A 19,633-nucleotide genomic window follows, 5' to 3' on the forward strand; every position below is an offset into this window, starting at 1 on the left:
AGACAATGTAAATAAATTTAAATTGCTTGGGGTGAGAAAACAATCAAGTTCCTAAGAATCTTGGTGTGAAAGCTTAATGAAATTGGCTGAAAAGGCAGAGTCACTGTCGCGTTTCTTTGTTTGATGCATAGTTAGTGATATGTTTATTTGTGCATATTACAAATTGGATCTATTTCTTTTTTTTTAATGCAAATACAAAATTTTAAATGACTTCTGCTTAGAATGAGTAGAATTAAAGTATATTTTTTAAACTGTGATACAACATAGAGATTTCATGCCTATGTATGATCAATATTTTTGTTCTAGTGTTAAATAAAGCTGTTTATATTTTTACCCATTGGCCATTATTCAATTTATAGCTTCAAGTATAATTAATGGTAAGCGTTCATCTGTTCCTGGACTGTCACGTTCAGCTGAAGAGATATATAATTATTTAGCAAATAGTGACACCACTTGTAAAAAGGAAAAAAAGTGGAAAGAAGGAAAAGGAACCTGGGGATCAATTTCAAGAGTTTTCTCAAGAAGTCGTCAGCGTAAAAGCTTAGAACCAAGTATTTCTGATGGTATGTGCTGATTAATTAAACATTAGAAATATCTTTCCAAGTATCCTTGTCTTCCCATCCTCTCTTTTTTTTTTCTTATATTTTGTCAGCTGTTTTTATTAGTCTACTCTTCCTGTCTGTTTGAATTTCACAAATAATTTGGTATTTCTTAAGCTAATGAAAATCAGCTATTTAAAAAGGGATTTATGTTACAATTTTAAACTCAGGAAACCACTATTTCTCAAAAACAAGAGCTTTGAGTGAAAAATGACCCGAAAAGTTGGTGAATGCCATACCTTATTTACTCTAATATAACTTGCCCTCACGTATACCTCGCACCCCTGGTTTTAGTTTGCAAAAAAAAAGAAATTAAAAAGTTTCACATATAGTTAACACATGAAAAAAAGTTTAAATCTTTAAGAAATATATAGTGAATGTTGTTATGGTAGTTTTAGATATTTTGGAATTTGGTTGAAGAAAATCAGCATTTCAACTCAGCAATTGTCAGCTTGCCTTTGTTGTTGAGTCATGCTATCTTTTGTTAATGCCACACCAATCATATTCACAGAGATGGAAGCAACCAGTAGAGGAGACATAGGGTTGCATGGGGGTGGATTAAGATTAAGATACCATAATTAGAACTGCTGTGTAACTGGATTTTGAGAGATTGGGACATGATTTTGCCAGATATAATTAATTTAATTGCAGAAGCATTGTCGCTAAAAGATTCATTCAAATATGAATCTTTTATATCAAGATTCAAATCAAATTTGAATCTTGATGAAAGTGAATAGCCAATCACGTAAATTACGTTGATAATTAAAATTTAAATGCATTTGTATTATAAATGATGTGAGCAGTCACAAATTATAATGAATACTCAGGATTTAATTATAAACGTCAATTTAGATTTTTGCTGCAAAATTTTAGTTTCCAAAAATCCCTGCATATATCTCTCACCACAAGTTTTTAACTTTAATTTTGGGGAAAAAAGTGCAAGTTATATTTGAGTAAATATGGTATCCTATAGAAACTATAAATGATAAATACTGCTTAATAATTTATAGCCCTTTTTTAGTTATTTACACAAATTATATTTATGAAGAGTAGCACTCAAGATAATGTATCATTTGGAATAAAAAATATAAAATGTATCATGGTTGATTTCTGAATCACACTGTTCATTTTATTTTAAAATTTTATTATAAATGATCATATTGATCGTGATAATTTTCATATAATGGAAATACTTAATGGATATAATTTTATTTTTTTAAGTATCAGTCCAAAACACAAAAGATGATACAGCCTGTATTACATCAATTCTGTTTATAGGATGAAGGTAAGAAAAATGTATCTTTTAATAGGATCTTTCTTTTCAAAAAAGAAAATTAAAAGATCCATTTTTCTTGAAAAGCTGTAGGTTATAGTAAAGGAACAGGTTGCAAGGCAGATTGTTGCAGGGAATAAAAGTGGAAGAAGCAAATGAGATTTAGTTATCTTGCTAAAAGAATGGTAAGCAGTTGCTGCTCACTGAAAGAGAGAGAGCGGGATCATCTATTCCATAGAATTGCCCTTCTCTAGACAGCTAATAAATTGAGAATTTTTTTGGCTAGATAGTTTGTTGCTGGATGGGGGAGAAGTAGTGTCTTAGGCTAAAAAAAAATTCCTATTTTTTTCAGAGGCTGAGAAGTCTGATGTAATTTTCTCTCTCTCTCACCAGATCTCATTTCACTTTCCCAGAAGAGAGAGCGTATTAAGGTCGGCTTTGCAAGATAGAAAGAGACGTCATTTTGGTAGCATTAAAGACATCTTGGTTACTTCTGAAGAATGATGTGGAGACTAGTGTATATGGTTGTAAATTTAGATGTTTGTGCACTGCAGGGTTTTTTGAATGAGGAGGAGGATTGGAGTGTATTATCATTATTGGCCAGTGAAAAAGATAATTTATATATATTAGAAAGATGTTATAACTATCCACTTCCCATTCCTGCCTTAGTAATGGAAACATTTGAAGAGAGGAAGGCCACCAACCACAGCATGCACTGATTGACTAGAGAGAAAACTGGCTATTCACTTATACAGGGTGGAAGGTAGACTGAAGGATGGCAGTTTACTGGCAGGCCTTGTTGCTAGACACAAGATGCTTTGGAAATATCAAGAGTAACTTTCCTTGTTATCTCTTTAAATTCTGTTTCCCTCATCTTCATGCTTTCTTTTCCTTCCACTTTATATCCCCATAGGCAAAATAATCTATAATGATAGTGTGTATTTTTTGAATATTTATTCAAGTTAAATACACATTTCTTTAATTATTTTATAAATAATATATACACACCCAATTTATAAATAATATATACACTCAAATTTTTTGATGTGTCGTTCCCGTACTTTTTAAAATTGTTTATCCGCAGCAGTGGACGAGATGTCATATAAAATAGACCAAATCTCGTGGTTTAAAGTGCTGGAAAGCTCATCTTCGAGTGCTAAATTAGCATCAATAAGGGAATGGCGAGTAGCGACGATTTGTTCCCTGAGCAAAGCTTGGCTGACACGGTTATAAATATGGAGCCTTTTGGAAAATGAAACAGTGTTTGAATTTGACACAGTTTGGGATTACCTGTTATCCCCGGCAGTGTTTTAAGGAAGCAAGACAATTCAGCTGTCTTTGATAGCTTCAACTACATTTTACTGTAATGGCGGGCCTTACGTGCGATGGAATCTCCATGGATTATCGTAATTCTTGTGGAAAGGCTTAGACGTTGGTTATACATTCTTACTAAATAGCTTAAACAAATGACAACCTAAAATAGAATATACATTAAAATAAATTTTAATACACTTCCAATATTTCAGAATAACTCACCGTTCCCTTATTGACGCTAACTTCCAGGCACTCGAAGATGAGCTTTCCAGCACCTTAAACCATGAGATTTGATCTATTTTATATGACATCTCGTGCACTGCTGCAGATAAAGAATTAAAAAAAGTTCAGGAACAACACATCAAAAAATTTTAGAATTTAAAAAAGAACTCGAACTCCAAACTCCAACTTCCTACTGACACGTTAGTCAACCTTTCATCAATTAGTTTGAAACCTGAAGCACTCGACGCTCTCACGTGGCCACAACTTTGCTATTGTGCCCAGAAGAATACCTGCTGAAGACATTATAATACAAATTGAATGCGGGATATGACACCTTCCAAACCACATCGCCAACGATATTAAACTGGATGTGGCTCGTGTTCTGACCAAAGCAAAACCGCCAAAAACCAACATGCCCAATAAGGAAATTAAATCTCTGCAAGAATTAAAGAAAAACAAGGAAATAATAATCACCAAAGCAGATAAAGGGAACGGCACTGTATTACTTAACCAAAAGGATTACATAGGTAAGCTGAATGCTCGATCGGACTACTTACATTTACCAAAGTCCTCACACATAAAAAATTCAGCCCACTTCAAAGTTAGTATAGAAAACCTTACACTCAAACACACTGATGTAATGGTCAGTTTCGATGTCTCCTCCCTATTCACAAATGTCCCACTCAAAGAATACTTAGAGCTAATCCAAGCTAAATTTCCTTCTGATATCACAGCCCTATTTCAGTTCACCTCTCCTTCCTAACACACTTAAACAACCAACACCCCAGAATCAAGTTCACCCTGGAAGAAGAAGAAAAGCATTTGCCTTCCTTTCATTGACACACTAGTCACCCACCAGCCTGATGGAACCTTGGTTTTCTCTGTTTATAGAAAGCCCACCTACAGGCAGATACATTCACCAACAATCCCCCCCACACCTCCCAACAATATGGAGTCATTAAGCCACTACACAACAGGGCTAAACTTATCTGTTCCAATGACAATGCCCTAGCGACAGAACTAAACTACATCTCAACACTTTCTTAGCCAATGGCTACCCCCCCAAAAAAATATTGAAACCAATACCCCCCCCCCCCTTCACAACAAGGATTACTCTAAATCCATCATCATTCCCTATATCCGAGGCACCTCAGAAAAAATTACAAAAATCCTAAAAAAACATGACTTAACTTCTTGTTAAAGAACTTATAAAAAATTGCATCCCTTATATGCTCCACTAAAGACCAACCTCCCCCCCCCCCCTAGACCTACCTGATGTATACCAAGTCCTTTGCAGTTGTAAGCTGTCCTACTTTGGCCAAACAGGCAGGACAGCTAATATCAGAATTTCAAAACACAAGGACTACATCTGTTTTCACCAATACAGCCACCCTGGTTTTGCAGACCATGCACTGGATACCCGCCATAGAATATGGTGGAAGAAAGCCACGATAATACACCTACACCATAGTAAATTCAAATATGAAAGGCTATTCATAGAATCAGCCTCATCCCTAAGAATCAATCCAAACCTCAAAAAATTTGGTTGCATGAGACTGTCCCAAATTTGGGAAACTACATCAGAAGACCTTGAGCCCAATCGCCCAAGAATACCAACATTGCCCACTGGGGGGGGGCTTTTAGGGGAACCATCAGAACTTTTAGGAGAAAGAATAGCTTCCTGCTTCGTTCCTCATTTACTGTGTGTTGTGGATGTGTGCACGTGTCTTGTATTTAAGTTCCTGTGATTAATGGCAACGTGATGTTGCCAAAATATTGGAAGTGTATTAAAATTTATTTTAATGTATATTATATTGTATGTTGTAATTTCCTTAAGCTATTTAGTAAGAATGTATAACCAACGTCTAAGCCTTTCCACGAGAATTAAATTTTTTTTGCCTTCACTTTCTGACAGTAGTCGCATTCTTTTGTGTGAGACTAAAATTAAATCACTGCCATCACTCAATGAAACACTTTGTCCATCCTGTTCATGCTGCAATGGCAAAACGTTTTCTTCAGTAAAAATAACTAAATTAGCACTAATTTCCAATAATTTTGAAGGTTGATTTTTTTTTTAATACGAACTCCGTAATTAATCGTTGAGATCCTGTTTTCACTAGATCTTTGTATAATTCTTCATATTGCACCATACATGACTTCAGTTCACGTTTAAACTATTCAACTTGTTCAGTATTTGGATTATGTGTAAGAAAATGACTTTGTAGTTTACTAGCCGTTTGAAGCCCTTCTTTGATTAATCCTGCAGTGAGTGGAATCTTTTCATCATCATCATTATCACGTTTTTCTTTTTTGAGATTCTGAAGGACAGCTTCAATTTTTTCGTCATCACTAACAGCCCTGTCAGCCATCAATCCTTTAATATCTGCAGATGAAAAATCATGAAATCCTTCTCTGCCAACTACATGTTCTCTGATGATATTGGGATATTCAGTTGTATGCAAAGGTACAAGGTTTTTCTTTTTCACACATTTTGACAAAGTCATGCATTTAAAGTCGATGGTTTCAATTCTGATAATGCCATGTTAGCAAGTTTCAATCCAATTGATGTTGATCAGTCAACATCCACACATCTTCCACACATCAATGACTGACAGTTATTGATGTGTAGAAGAAAATTTCTTCCACACATCAATAACTGTCAGTAAATTATCCTTACCTAATTTATCCAAAATGTATTGGAATGTTCTTCTTATGTAGTAAGTTTTGAAGGTAACACATCCTGGTCTAGTGGTTGTATTAGGTGGCAGAAAACAAAATTCCACATTTGGGTGTTCTAAAACAGGATGGCCTGGCACATTGTCTATAATCAATTAAACTTTAAAGTCCAGATTTTTTCCATCAAATAGTGTTCAACTTCTGGAACAAAATATTGATTCTGGAACCATTCATTAAAAATTTCTTTTGTAACCCAACCTTTTTTGTTTGTCTTCCAGTGCACTGGTAATGTGTTAAAATCCACACCTTTCATTGCCCACGGTTTAAGGATCGATTATTGAGTAATGGTTTTAATATACGATCGCCTGAAACATTTGCTGCAAAATAATAGTCACACAATCCTTAGCTGCTTTAAAGCGACCAATACGTTTTTGTGATTTCACTATATAAGTTCTATTTGGCATTTTTTTGCAACAAAGGCCAGTCTCATCTGTGTTCCAAACTTGATCAGGAGTGTGGCCACCATTTTCAGTAATTTTGGACAGTTTTGAAAGAAATTCTCTAGCTGCCAGCTTATCTGCAGATGCAGTTTCTCCTTTTATTTTTACATTATGAAGCACATATCTTTTGAGAAAATTTTTTAAGCCAACCTGTGCATGCAGAAAATTCACAACTGTTGGTTGATGTTGTTGGCTCCTTTTCCTGAATCTGTTTGTACAACCGTAATCCTTTCTGTTTGATGACATTTCTGTCTAAAGGTATTCCTTTTTGTGAACAATCTTCTATCCACATCACTAGGGCCTTTTCCTTCAAAATTTAATACGTACCTGTATAACTCAATTGCATGAACAAAACACAAGATGCATAAACATTTCGAATTGTAAACAAGAAATGTTTAGCAAACAGCTTAACTCCTTCCAAGCAACTTTATATAGGCTGGCCTCCTGTACCAGACCAACTTAATTTTGAGCAATTTGCATAGCACCCTTCTGCTTTTTAATAGTAAAGCATGGCTGAACACCAAAAAGACGTACAATAAAAAAGAGAATTAGAAATCTACCGGACAACATGGCAGATTTTATCCGTATAGAAAGTACAGCTTTACTATTAAAAAGCAGATTACCTCCTAGGAATCTACCATACAATGAATGTGCTTGCCTTAAAAAGTTAAAGGATGACAAAAATATTGTCATAATCAAAGCGGATAAAGGCAACGCAACTGTCGTGTTAAATGCTACAGAATATGATAACAAAATGAAAAGTCTCCTGGAAGATACAAACACCTACAAACCTTAGACAGAGACCCGACTTGGCATACACACAAAAAAACAAATGATCTAATAAAAAAAGTGCCTCTCTGGACGGAAGAACTTAAAAAATATTTACAACCAAAACATCCTTTGATACCAAGAATATATATGGTGTTCCAAAGATCCATAAGACAGATATACCTTTAAGACCAATAGTAGATGGAAGAGATTCACCGTCTTCCAACTTGGCGAAATACCTCACCAACATGATCTCACAACATATAGGAAAAACATCTTCCTTCATAAAAAATAGTAAACATTTCATAGAAAAAGTGAAAGATATACATATTGGTACAACAGACATCTTAGCAAGTCTAGACATTATCAGCTTGTTTACAAATGTCCCGACACAAGAAATTTTGAATCTCCTAGAAGACCTCTTCCCTCCGGACATCTTAAATCTTTTTAAACATTGTATAAACAATACTTTTTTCACCTATCAAGACAGAATCTGGGAACAGAAAGAAGGTTTGGCCATGGGTTCATCATTATCACAGGAAAAATTTGAAAATACTGCTCTTAAGAATTACCATAAAAAACCAAAAATATGGCTATGCTGTGTGGACGATATTTTCATCATATTCAATGGAACAACAGATGAACTTATCAATTTCTAAGATTATCTCAACAATTTGCACAACACCATAAAATTCACTTTAGAAAAAATAGAAAATAAAAAACTTCCTTTTCTGGATATTCTATTAGAAGTTAATGAAGAAAGCAAACTCTCCTTCTCAGTATATAGGAAGCCGACAAACACTGGAAGATTTCTAAATGCAACCTCACACCACCATCCTTCACAAAAAATAAGCTTAATTAAAACTCTTCGAGACAGAGCATACAATATCTCCAGCAAACAAGAAAGATGTAATGAAGAACTAAAATACTTAACACAAATCCTCCAACAGAATGGATATGAAACAAAAACCATCAAGAGAATTCTTAAAATTCCTCCAACTAACAACACAATAAAACAGGATTACAAAAACGCAATCTCGCTTCCTTATATCAAAAATGTTACAGATAAGCTAGCCAAATTAAAGCCACAACATAAAAGTAGCCTTCCTTCCTATGGAAAAAATCTCAAGATTCCTACATCCACCAAAACCACCTCATCATCCTCTTAAAAAACCAGGCGTCTACAAAATCCATTACTCTTGTGGGATTTGCTACGTAGGACAGACAGGAAGATCTGGAGAAATATGCATGGCTGAACACCAAAAAGACGTACAATAGAAAAGAGAACAAAATAAAAGGGTCTTGCTTTCCATACCACTTCTACGTGACATCGTCCAGTATTGTTCAATGTCAATAACGTTTTATATCTGCATTCTGTTATTTGAGTTTATGAATAGCCAGACGGTTATAATTTGTATTTATTAATTCTCTTGTTTAAACTTTAACTTATACTATTTACCCCTTGAAGATGTAAATCCTACGATTTACGAAACTTGTCGGGAACTTTATTTATTTCAGTATTTTGTATAACTGAATAATAAAAAATGTGGTGTAATCACCGAAATATATCTTTTGAACCAATTAGCCACAGAAGTCTACGTCTGCAAGAATTGCTTTTGTTTTCTAAACCATGTTATTTCGAAATTGCGTAAAAAGGGAATACCTGTATTTTTGTAATGTATACTGTATTATGAAATACCGATAATGTGAAAGTAATCAACAATTAATGTAAATTAGAGTATATGTGACTGATGTTAGCACTTTTTTTTTTTTTTTTTGATACTATAGCAGAGCATGTCTAAAACTGAAACTAATTCTAATTTCTTTAGTGCATGGAAGATATTGAGAAACCTGGTGCAAGAAAATATTAAAGAAAAGTGTGAATAATAATGTTTTAGTGAAGTTATAAGTAGTTATTGACCTCTAGATAGAGAGACACATATTTGACAGGGATATCGCTATACATGGGAGTGAAGAACCATTATGTGACTGATGCAGTTTTATGACGTCACTCAGTTTCTGTTTGATTAGCAATTAAAGAATGCTTGAAAAAAGTAGCTGAGAGCATTTTGTGTGTGTGTGTGTGTGTGTGTGTGTGTGTGTGTGTGTGATTAAATAAATTGAATGACTGGAAGCCGAGAGAGATACGAAAAAGAAAAAATACTGTTTATTATTTTAGTTAATAAACAGAAAACTAAACAAACTAGTTTTGTTTTCTTAGAAAACTTCATCTGGTGCATAACATGAAAAGAGAAGTACAAAAATATGCATTACAAGAGGCATCTATAAATAACTTGTAAACATGGTGCTGACATATGAAGCCATTCTGAATGCCATAGGATGGTTGAGCATGTTCACACAGGCATGATTTTGTGTATGCCAAAGTTGGATAGCTGAAGCATGTTAATCAGATAGGTTATAGCTAAGGTTAATATTAAGATGGACCGGATTGAGGACAATTTCTGTTCTTCCACTATTCTTCTCTCCAGTAGCATCTAAGAATGTTTTCTGATTTGTTCCAGATCACTAGATGAATGACAGAATCTTCCTCGTTAGAGTGAGTAGAATTAAGATCATGATTAGATAATGCACTGGCTCTAGTTCTGCCATGTGGCAGAACTAGAGCCAGTGCATTATCTAATCTGCCATCTAGTTCTTTCCCTGAATTCCCACATGCTGAAGTGGGAATTCAGGGAAAGAACTAGATAGACTTAGATAACAGCTAATGATGCAGTTACAGGGATTGAATTGAATGTGATGGGTTTAGTAATTTCAGGGAAGTTAGAGAAGATAGGATGGGGGTGGGAGGAGCAGTACTGCTGATAATAGCAGACGAATTGCAGCCAAAAAGAATAGGAGATAGGGTAACTGTTCATTTGAAGCAATCTGGTGTGAGATTAAGACCAGTAAGACAAAATATACAGTTGGTTGTTGCTATAGGCCAGGGAATTTTACAAATGATATGGAAGACATGCATCACCAAATTAGTACAACGAGGGACTTCAATTATGGAGATATAGACTGGAAGGAAGAAAGATCAAACGGCAGGAAGGAAACAGAATTTATACACCTGCTCAAGGATAATTACTTAAGACAGATGTGCGGACCTGGTCATAGGATCAGAAAAGCTGTCCATAACCAAGGTGACAACATTTCCTCCTATTGTTGAAAGTGACCATGTGGTCTTGACTTGTGAAATTGTAAAATATGAGGAATATTCTATCAACAAGGGGTATAAGCTTAAATCTGTACCATGGCATAAAACACTGCTGGGTAAGGATGTTTATAGTGTATGGAATATAGTTAAGGGTCACCTAGAGCAGTGGTCTCCAAACTTTTTTGATCGCGTATCCCCAAGACAGAAAAAATAAATAACGTACCCCCAATTGATTGAGCAAAAATCTATTGTAATAAGTATTATAAAGAGGAAATATGCCTTGTATCATCATATAATAATTAAAAACGCTAGATATTTTTACACATTATTTTTATTATTTTAACAGCTTACAAACATATTTATTAAAATATTTAATGTGAACAATGCCCTTGCATTTCTTTCATAATTTCTTGAAATTCTGGTTTGATGGCTTCTGATACATACTGCGATATGAAGGTCTGGTTCCAAGTTGTGGCGAGGATTCAGAGGTGAGTGACCTGTGGAATGTTCCCTGTGAGGATAGATTGAAGGTATGTGGATTGCAGAAGTTACTTGATAGGAGAAAAGGAGGGGATATGATAGAAACATTTGAGTTGCTTAAAGGATTTTATAGGATAGATGCAGGGGAAATGTTTCATCACTTGGCTAGAGGGACCAGAATAAGGGATCATCCCTGGAAGGTGAATAAAGGGGTGGTCAGTAGGGGTGTGAGGACTAGATTTTTTGCTTGGAGAGTGGTGAATGAGTGGAATGGGTTGCCTTAGGCAGTTTTGAGTGCTTTGCCTGTTAATGGGTTCAAGGAGAGGTGTGTTAGATTTGTGGGTAGATTGGGTCTCCTACAATGAGTCTTCGGATTCCATGGAAGTGCCCGTATAATAATAATAATAATAATAATAATAAATCCTTGTTATATTCCCAAGATTTCTCAACTGTTTGTCTTAAAGTGAAAATCTGATCCTGACAACCTCTATTTGGCTCGAATCCAACTTGTTCTTCACCAAGATTTCCTTCCAAAATTTTTTTTATCCGTTTTTCAAGTATACTTCAAAAAGTATACTCAGTAGGCAATTATCTCTATAATTTTCACATTCAGTTTTAATTCCCTTTTTATAATAAGTACTACGAGAGTTCTGCCCCAATCATAGAGAATTCAACCCTCTGACCTGGCTTCTGATGTATGCAATGCAGCTGCTGTAAAATTTTTATAACTCCATATTTGAGCATTTCTAGCCGAATTTCGTGTACTTCTGCTGCCTTTCCATGTTTAAGATTTTTTTTGACTTTCTCTACCTCAAGTATGGATATTCCTGATTGCATTTCTGTTGGAAGTTTTCTATGACCATGTTGACCTGCTTGTTTTATTTAACAGATTTTTTAAGTAATTACTACAGTCATCTAGAATATCTTTAGTTTTCGTGTCATTACTATGATCTCTGATTTCTTTTATAGTACTTTTTCCTCCTTTTCTAAACTTTTTCAGTAGCCTACAGAATATTTCCCAGTCTTCCTGATACAGTAGTGATTAATGAGAATTTTGGACAATTATTTCTTTAGGCTTGTAATGAGTCCTGGACTGTTGTGGCTGCAGATGTGCCTTGACCTCACAAGATGCTTCAATTCATCCCGCATGTGTTCACTATGGTTGAGATGAGGGTGCTGTGGAGGCCAGTCAAGTGTAGTAACAGCAGCAGCCTTATGATACGGTGCATTGTCTTGCTAAAGAGAGAATGGTCATTTCCGCAGAAACCCTAAGTAGGAAGCATTGCATTGTCCAGAATGTTCAGATACCTCTCAGAGTACAGTGTCTGTGGCATCACAAACACAGGTCCAAGGCCAAACCAGGAAAAAGATGGTCATACCATCACACTACCACCTATCACCTCCAAATTTCATAGTTGTTGTTAAGCACTTTGGTAAGAGATGTTCACCAGGCATCTGCCAAATCCATCCAACTGCTCAGTAGAGAGTATAGTATGATATGTTGCTCCATTCCAAGCTTCCACAATCCACTGTACATGCTCTTTGCACCATTGAAGACAATACTGCATGTTGGTTTGGGTAATGGAAAGCCTCGTCCTCCTCTTCCAAAAATACTGAGCAAGCACAAAGATTCAAAAACTGCACACATGAGACACTTCTCTGTTTCACATACAATGCAGTAGAATGATTAACTGGATGTGAAGTGTTATATCCTGAATGAAGAACTTTTAAAAGGAAACAATTCATTCAGGATTTAACAAGTCAGAAAAATCAGCTGAGAGAAAAAACTTGTACTCGAGCAGAAGAAATAAAGTACTAACTATAAATAGAAATAGAATTATCTCCTTTTAGTAGAATTGTAATACTATGTAAAGAACTTTGTGTATAAATTAGTATTATATGAATGCATCATGTATACAATGAATGGGTAAATTAGAATGTAAACAATAGTCCAAAGGTCACGGGCAGGCCTGAGGCATTGGCAATCTCGGAAAGTGACGCACATTCGTTTCCCCGAAGACGCTGCTAGAGATCTCGCGATGTGCCGAAATCCCTGCGGACAAAGAAAGTAGCGGGTGGGAAAATAACACAGAAAGTAAGAGGGTGCTATCGCAGCTAGTAACAGGGTGCTAAAGGGGGGGGGGGAGTGAAGAGAGAATAAAAAGGGTTTGCACACCTTTCTCAAGGTTTTTTTTTTCGCCTATTTTGCTGGATGATGATTCGACTTCTCCCATGGACCGGTAGTTCCTGATGGTGTTTCTTGGTGATAGTACGATATCAGACGGTGCGCCTTTCCCTTCGATGTCTGAATTTCTGCCGGTACTAAAGCGTGAGATGTCGGCATATGCTGTCTTCACTCCTTCGCTGAGAGTTCTGACGGAATAATATCACAGACGTATCCAGTAGAAACGAGGATGGCCAGCAACAGATCGAGAATAGATGAGGAAAAATGTCAGGTGCAGAGCATAGCTTAATCTTATGACCATAGTGACCCACCACGTGAACGCAGGCTTATGGAAGTATCGAGAAATAATTCAAACAAAGAAGGACAGCTCAGATGGACCTGGAGATCATGCCCCAAGAAATGGTAAAGTACAGATTTTGTTGTATAATTACCCAGTCAGTAAAAGGGAAAGATCATTGTAGTGTAATAATCGGTATGGACAGTATTTAAGAACTTTAAGTGATTATTTAGCAGTCGCTAATGTCCATAAGGCAAATTGTCTGGAATGATCATAGATGATTGTGACTAGCTTAATGTGCAAGACTGACATAGTAGGTAGAAAATTGATTAGAAGTGTTTAATGTGTATATTATGTGTGTTTAATCTCTAACTTAAAAGAAGGATTTATTGTTCATGTATTAGAGCAGTGGTTCTCAAACTTTTTGAAGTCGTGGCGCATTTAAAATCCTACAAATAATTGTAGGTGCACTATATACAAATTTCTGAGAAATATGTTATAATAATTAAGTCAAACATTACAGAAAAAAAAAGATGCAATAAAAAAAAATAAAATGAAACATACCTTATGTTTATTTGTTCTTGTGTTTATGAGAAACAAGAGCCTGATGTGTCCTAGCAATTGCTTCAATGTTTGGGCATATATTTGAAAGGCAAACTCTCATTTCCTCCTCAATACATTGAAGAGTTCCTCTCTTTTTACACTTAGTTGTGGTGAGGGTAGAAAATCCTAATTTGCATAAATATGATGTTGAAAATTGTAGTAAAATGTTCAAAGTTTTTTTAATATTGTCACATATTCTTCTTTTACAGAAATCCAAAAGGCTTCAAGAGACAATTCCTTATGTTTAATCATCAACCCACGATCAGTGGATATAGCTGCCAGTTCTTCTTCTTCTGTTAATGTTAAACCAAAATCACTTGAAGTTTCCATAAATGGGTTTCTAATCCAATCGTATTGTTCAGTGTTAAGTGGTGGAAAATAAGAACTCAATTTTTATTCTAAACTTGTTAAATGTTCAACTATTATTGGAAGTGTTTCATTTATGCAAGTGTTACTTATCAATGGAAACATTTCCAAATTACCTTCAACAGCTTTTCCAAATCTGTAGTTTTCTCTGAAACACTTTCATTTTGTCAGTGGATGTGAGAATATTTTCTTCTTTCCTTGCATGCTAGTATTCAAAATATTGAGCTACTGAAATATATCGGCCAAATACTGTAACCTGGCAATCCAAAATTCGCACCAAAGGAGGTTACAAAAATGTAATTGTTTCATCTCTTCAAAAAACGTAAGAAGTTCTTGTCATAGCTCATTTACACCGGTAAGTACTTCCCCCTTTGACAGCCACCTCACCTCAGTGTGTAAAAGCAGCCGTCTGTGTTGTGAATCCATATCGATACAAAGCTTTTCGAATAAACGCGATTTGACAGGTCTTGTTTTAATAAAGCTTACCATCTGAACAACTTGATCTAAAACTTCTCTTAATTTTTCTCCCAATGTTTTTGCCATCGAGGCCTCCCTATGAAGAAAGCAGTGAGTTACGATAACATTCTCATTTTGTTTTTTTACAAAAGATGTAAGGCCCTTAACACAGCCTACCATGGAAGGGGGATACATCTGTACAAATGCCTAAACACGACTTCCATGTTAACTGCCATTTATCAAGATAGCTATTCAAAATGTTAAAAATGTCCTCACCTTTTGTAGACACACTTAATTCTTTGCAAAAAAGAAACTGATTTACTATTTGATCTTCATTAATAAAACGGACGAATGCTAAGAGTTGCACCTTGTTGGTAATGTCTGTTGACTCATCAACTTGCAATGCAAAATTTGAATACTGAAGTTTATTACTGCATACATTTTTCTCGATGTCAGAAGACAGTTCTATAATACACCTGTGAGCTGTATCGTTGGACAGAGGAATCTTGCTTATTTTCATTGCTGTTTCATTTCCTAGCATTGTCATGACCATTTTTTTGCATGCAGGCAAAATAAGTGACTCATCTAAAGTATGATCTTTCATATTTTTTGCTATCAGTTCTGAGACTTGATAAGAAGCGATTTGAGCTTTATCAGAAACAGTCATTATACTTTTAGAAGAATTTGCCACTTTTGTTTGCTGTTCAGACAATCTCTTGAAAAAACTTATAGATTTATCTTGTAAATTAGAGTGTATAGTTTTAAAATGTTTACTCAATTTACTAGGAAGCAATGATTCATTTGCCATTTTACATCCACATACTAAACACATAGCGGCAAAGGATGATCTTCACTTCCGGTCCAAGTGAAACCAAAGCTTAAATAACTTTCATTATATTTGCGAGTAGGCCGCGATTTTGCTTTCTTACTTGCACTTAACTTTTGCTCACTTTCAGAATCTGATTCTTCAATATCACGCTTCTCTTTGAGAAATCAATCCATTTTATTTGGGTGTATTTATCTGAAAATAAGTAATATGCACATGACATCCACTTCCAACACTTTTAAAATAAGTAATATACACAAGAATAAACCATATTCTTGTTCTCTTTGCAAGAAAAACCACTGTTAATTAACATAATGATGTGTTGACAAAAAGAGTGGTATATCCGTAATGAAAAGGTATAATAGAGTAACTATATTTATTTTTATATCTGGACACATATTTCTCTGGAATACCACATGGTGCATCCGGAAAACTTCTAGGGCACACCGTTTGAGAACCACTGCCCTAGACACTTACCTCTGAATCCATTTATGTGCAGACCATCAGCACTGTACAAGTCTTTCTATCTATCAAACTCAGCCCATTGGTTCACAAATTCTACATCATTCTCTCTACACAACCTGTATATTGATTCATTTGCTATCATCACCCTCCTTCTTGGTTCAACTCTGTCATATTGTGGCAGCAAATTTACAAACGTCTTCTTTTTTTGCTTCTTCCAGTAACTCTTTCACATCCTCCCTCATACGATACTTCTCATCTGTCATTATTTTCTGTCAAAACAGTCAATTCTTTTACCTTCCATTTCTGCATGCTAACAGCATTAATAATATTATTAGTTTTCACAGAAAAATAAAATTTTATAGTGCTTTCATGAAGAAAATGATCTGCTTACATTCCTTCTCACGTTTATTCTTACAGTTTTCTTTTCTTGTTTGGACCTATTGCTTTTTTGCTGTTCTCAGTTCAACTGATCTCTTGCTGTTTCTGCAGCCTTTCAATCTCATGCTTTGCCCTGCAAAGGACTACTTGCAAGCATGCTATTTCTTTATTCAGGTCTTCTGTGTTCTCTTGAACTTCTGCCATAGCACTTTCAGTATTATCACTGATATTTACATTTTCTGGTCTTCTGTCAATACTCTCTACTCTGCTATCACAAAATTTGCTCTCTCTGCATTCACTCTCAAAACATTTTTTACCCACTCACTCACCTTTTTTCTCTCTCCTTCCACAAACCTTTTAACTTTTGCAATGAGTATGTCACAAATTTTACCCTGGACAAAGCCATGCAAATTTAGCTTGCTCAACAGAGACATCTTGGCTGCCATTGTTCTGCTATACATAGGTGCCATACCAACAATATATATAGTTCAAGGAATACACATTTTACTTACGATTAATTATTTTTATTATTATTCAGGCCTCCATCGAGTCAAAAGACTCATCATGGGAGGTCCTTTCTAAGAAACATGAGTCTATCAAGACTCATCGAGGGAATTCCCTCCTAGGAAACACAAATTCTATCATACCACTCCTTAAACGCGTTGACTGTTCTAGCTCCCACCACTCCATCAGGCAATGCATTCCATGGTTCAACCACCCTCCATGCAAAGAAACCACTCCTCACCCTCTTTCTCACAGTTTGCTTTTGTTACTTCCAGGGATGGCCCCTTGTCGTGACTTCTTCCTGCTGTTCAATCAAGCAGGAAGTAGTCATGAGACCTCCCCTGTGTCAACCCTATAACCACCTCTCAACAATTTAAAAGTCTCAATCATATCACCTCTCCTTCTTCTTCTTCTATCCACTCAACTCTGCAGTCCACACTCCATCAGCTATCCTCATAACTAACATTGTACAGTCCTGAAACCATCTTTGTTATCCACCTCTGTATCCTTTCCACAGTTAATTTATCCTCTTCAAATGCTGGGGACCAGATCTGAGAACAGTAGTCTAAGTGTGGTCTGATCAGAGTCTTATACAATGGAATGATAACCCTTATCTCTGCAGGGAATCGAGAACGGGAAATCATATTTCCCGAGAATTCTCGAGTATTCCTGAAATAATCTTTTTTTATTTAATTTTCATTGATCATCTGTAATAATGGCTATAACAGTAAATGTTAATAGACAGAAAAGCCTTAGAGAAGGTGGGGCAACCGGGGTTCGTGGCCCTGGCACAGTCTTTCAGAGGTTTCAAGACACTCCTATATGTAAAAAGTCGAAGCCAAAGAGTAAATAAAATTTCCTACATGGAGGTTGACTGGAATTTCATGACTAGTGCATCTCTTGTCCTGAGCGCTAAACAGGGGTCACTACAGTATCATTTTGGCTAGGTTTTTGTTATATTTCAGGTTTTCTCAAAATATGAACAATTTAATTAATGCAAACTTTATTTAACCAAACCTTATAGTATACAGTGAGTGTTTACATATATCACACAATGTATTAACATTCCCAATCTCATTTAAATATTTTATTTATTAATTTAAACATTAATAGAAAACAAATGCAAATATTATTCGTTTGAAAATTAAAAAATACTTCAAATAGTTTTTATTTGTCATTTTTAAAGTGAAACTTTAAGAAACATTGACTGATCAGACAAACGTGATCTTCACTTTGTAACAAATATACTTGATGTGGAAAAATTTCTTTCATTTTCTGTAGATGTTGGTCAAAATGTTAAGAGTGTGTCTAAAAGCATCTTCAAGTTGGGAGTGAGATAATGTGTTGCTTCATATAAGCTCATTTCCTTTCGTAGACGAGCAAATATTTTGTTTGCTTGCATAGGACTAGGCTTTGGTGTCGAAATTGATAATGCTTTAGTCAATTCACTCTTCAGATCAGATTCTGATTTAATGTCAGAACTCTCTGCAAGGACATCCTTTATTTCTTTTATTGGAACTTCTTCTGCTGTAAATGTTCCTTTAAAAAGTTTTTTCATTAATGACTTCGACAATCATGCAATTTCATTCTTACTTGACAATGCAAAAAATTCATCCTCTTCCATCTCACATAAACAACTACCTTTGCTCAAGTACTTTGTGAGAGATTTCTATTTCTACGTTTAACCAATTCAGATTTAATTTTCTTTAAAAGCATTTGGCTCATGGAGGAATTCTGTTTTTCTAAATTACTGAACAGGAACTTAAAAATTTCTTCATTTGTGAGAATATTAGCTTCTTGGTATTATGAGAGAAGTAAAATTGCTTATGGTAGGATAAAATTTCAGCAAAATTTGGTTTTGTAGTTGTTAATTTCAATCGCAGATGCAGTTTGACATCTATAATGCAGTTCCTCTTCATCGTCTTAATATCTGCAAGGGCCGAAAATCCAAATTCGCATAGACATGAACTTTGAAATGGAAAAATGAACCTTGGAGTTTTATCCGTTAATTTAGGAAATTCTTTTGTATTTGTAGCCAAAATATATAATTCTATAATATCTGAAACACATTCACTATATATTTCTTAGTCTTAACACATTCACGACAGGATGGTGTCAAGCAAATGTGGGAGTACTATTGATGATAGAGAAAGAGTTATGTCCATACAAAGTAGAGATTCAAGAGGGAAATAGTGCCAGTGGTTTTGAGGCAGTATGGTGTAAGATAGATGTGAATGGGATCAAATACTTGGTGGGATGTTGTGATAGACCAGGTAATGTGGATGGTGGTGATAATGAAATGTATAATCAAATTAGCCAAGCAAATAAGAAAAGAGTGATCATTCTGGGTGATTTTAATTGTGGCAATATAGACTAGAATGATGGGATAGTAACTGGAAGTAAAGAAAAGAGTTTCTTGAGTTTTTGATGGATAACTACCTCAGACAGTATGTAACAGAGGGCACACGAGGATTGAGGGTCTTGGGTTTGGTCATCTCATCAGAGAATATAATCATAAATGAGGTGTCAAATCATCCACCAATTCGCGAGAGTGACCATGAGGTGGTTGCCAGCAGTGCGAGGA

General features: G+C 35.3%; 1 protein-coding gene across 6 annotated transcripts in view; it reads left to right on the forward strand.

Moving 5' to 3' along the window:
• Positions 1 to 19,633, forward strand: part of LOC150096464 (kazrin-like) — a 686,592-nt gene that overhangs the window by 281,363 nt on the left and 385,596 nt on the right. For all 6 annotated transcript variants that reach the window (XM_090408269.1, XM_090408271.1, XM_090408270.1 and 3 more), the window contains one exon: positions 360 to 563. In XM_090408269.1, coding sequence (XP_090264395.1) covers positions 360 to 563 — 204 coding nt within the window. The remainder of the gene's footprint in view (positions 1 to 359; positions 564 to 19,633) is intronic.

This window comes from Typopeltis vanoorti, chromosome 18 (assembly GCF_054136105.1).
Source record: "Typopeltis vanoorti isolate ZY-2024b chromosome 18, IOZ_Tvanoo_1.0, whole genome shotgun sequence".
Classification (NCBI taxonomy): domain Eukaryota; kingdom Metazoa; phylum Arthropoda; class Arachnida; order Uropygi; family Thelyphonidae; genus Typopeltis; species Typopeltis vanoorti.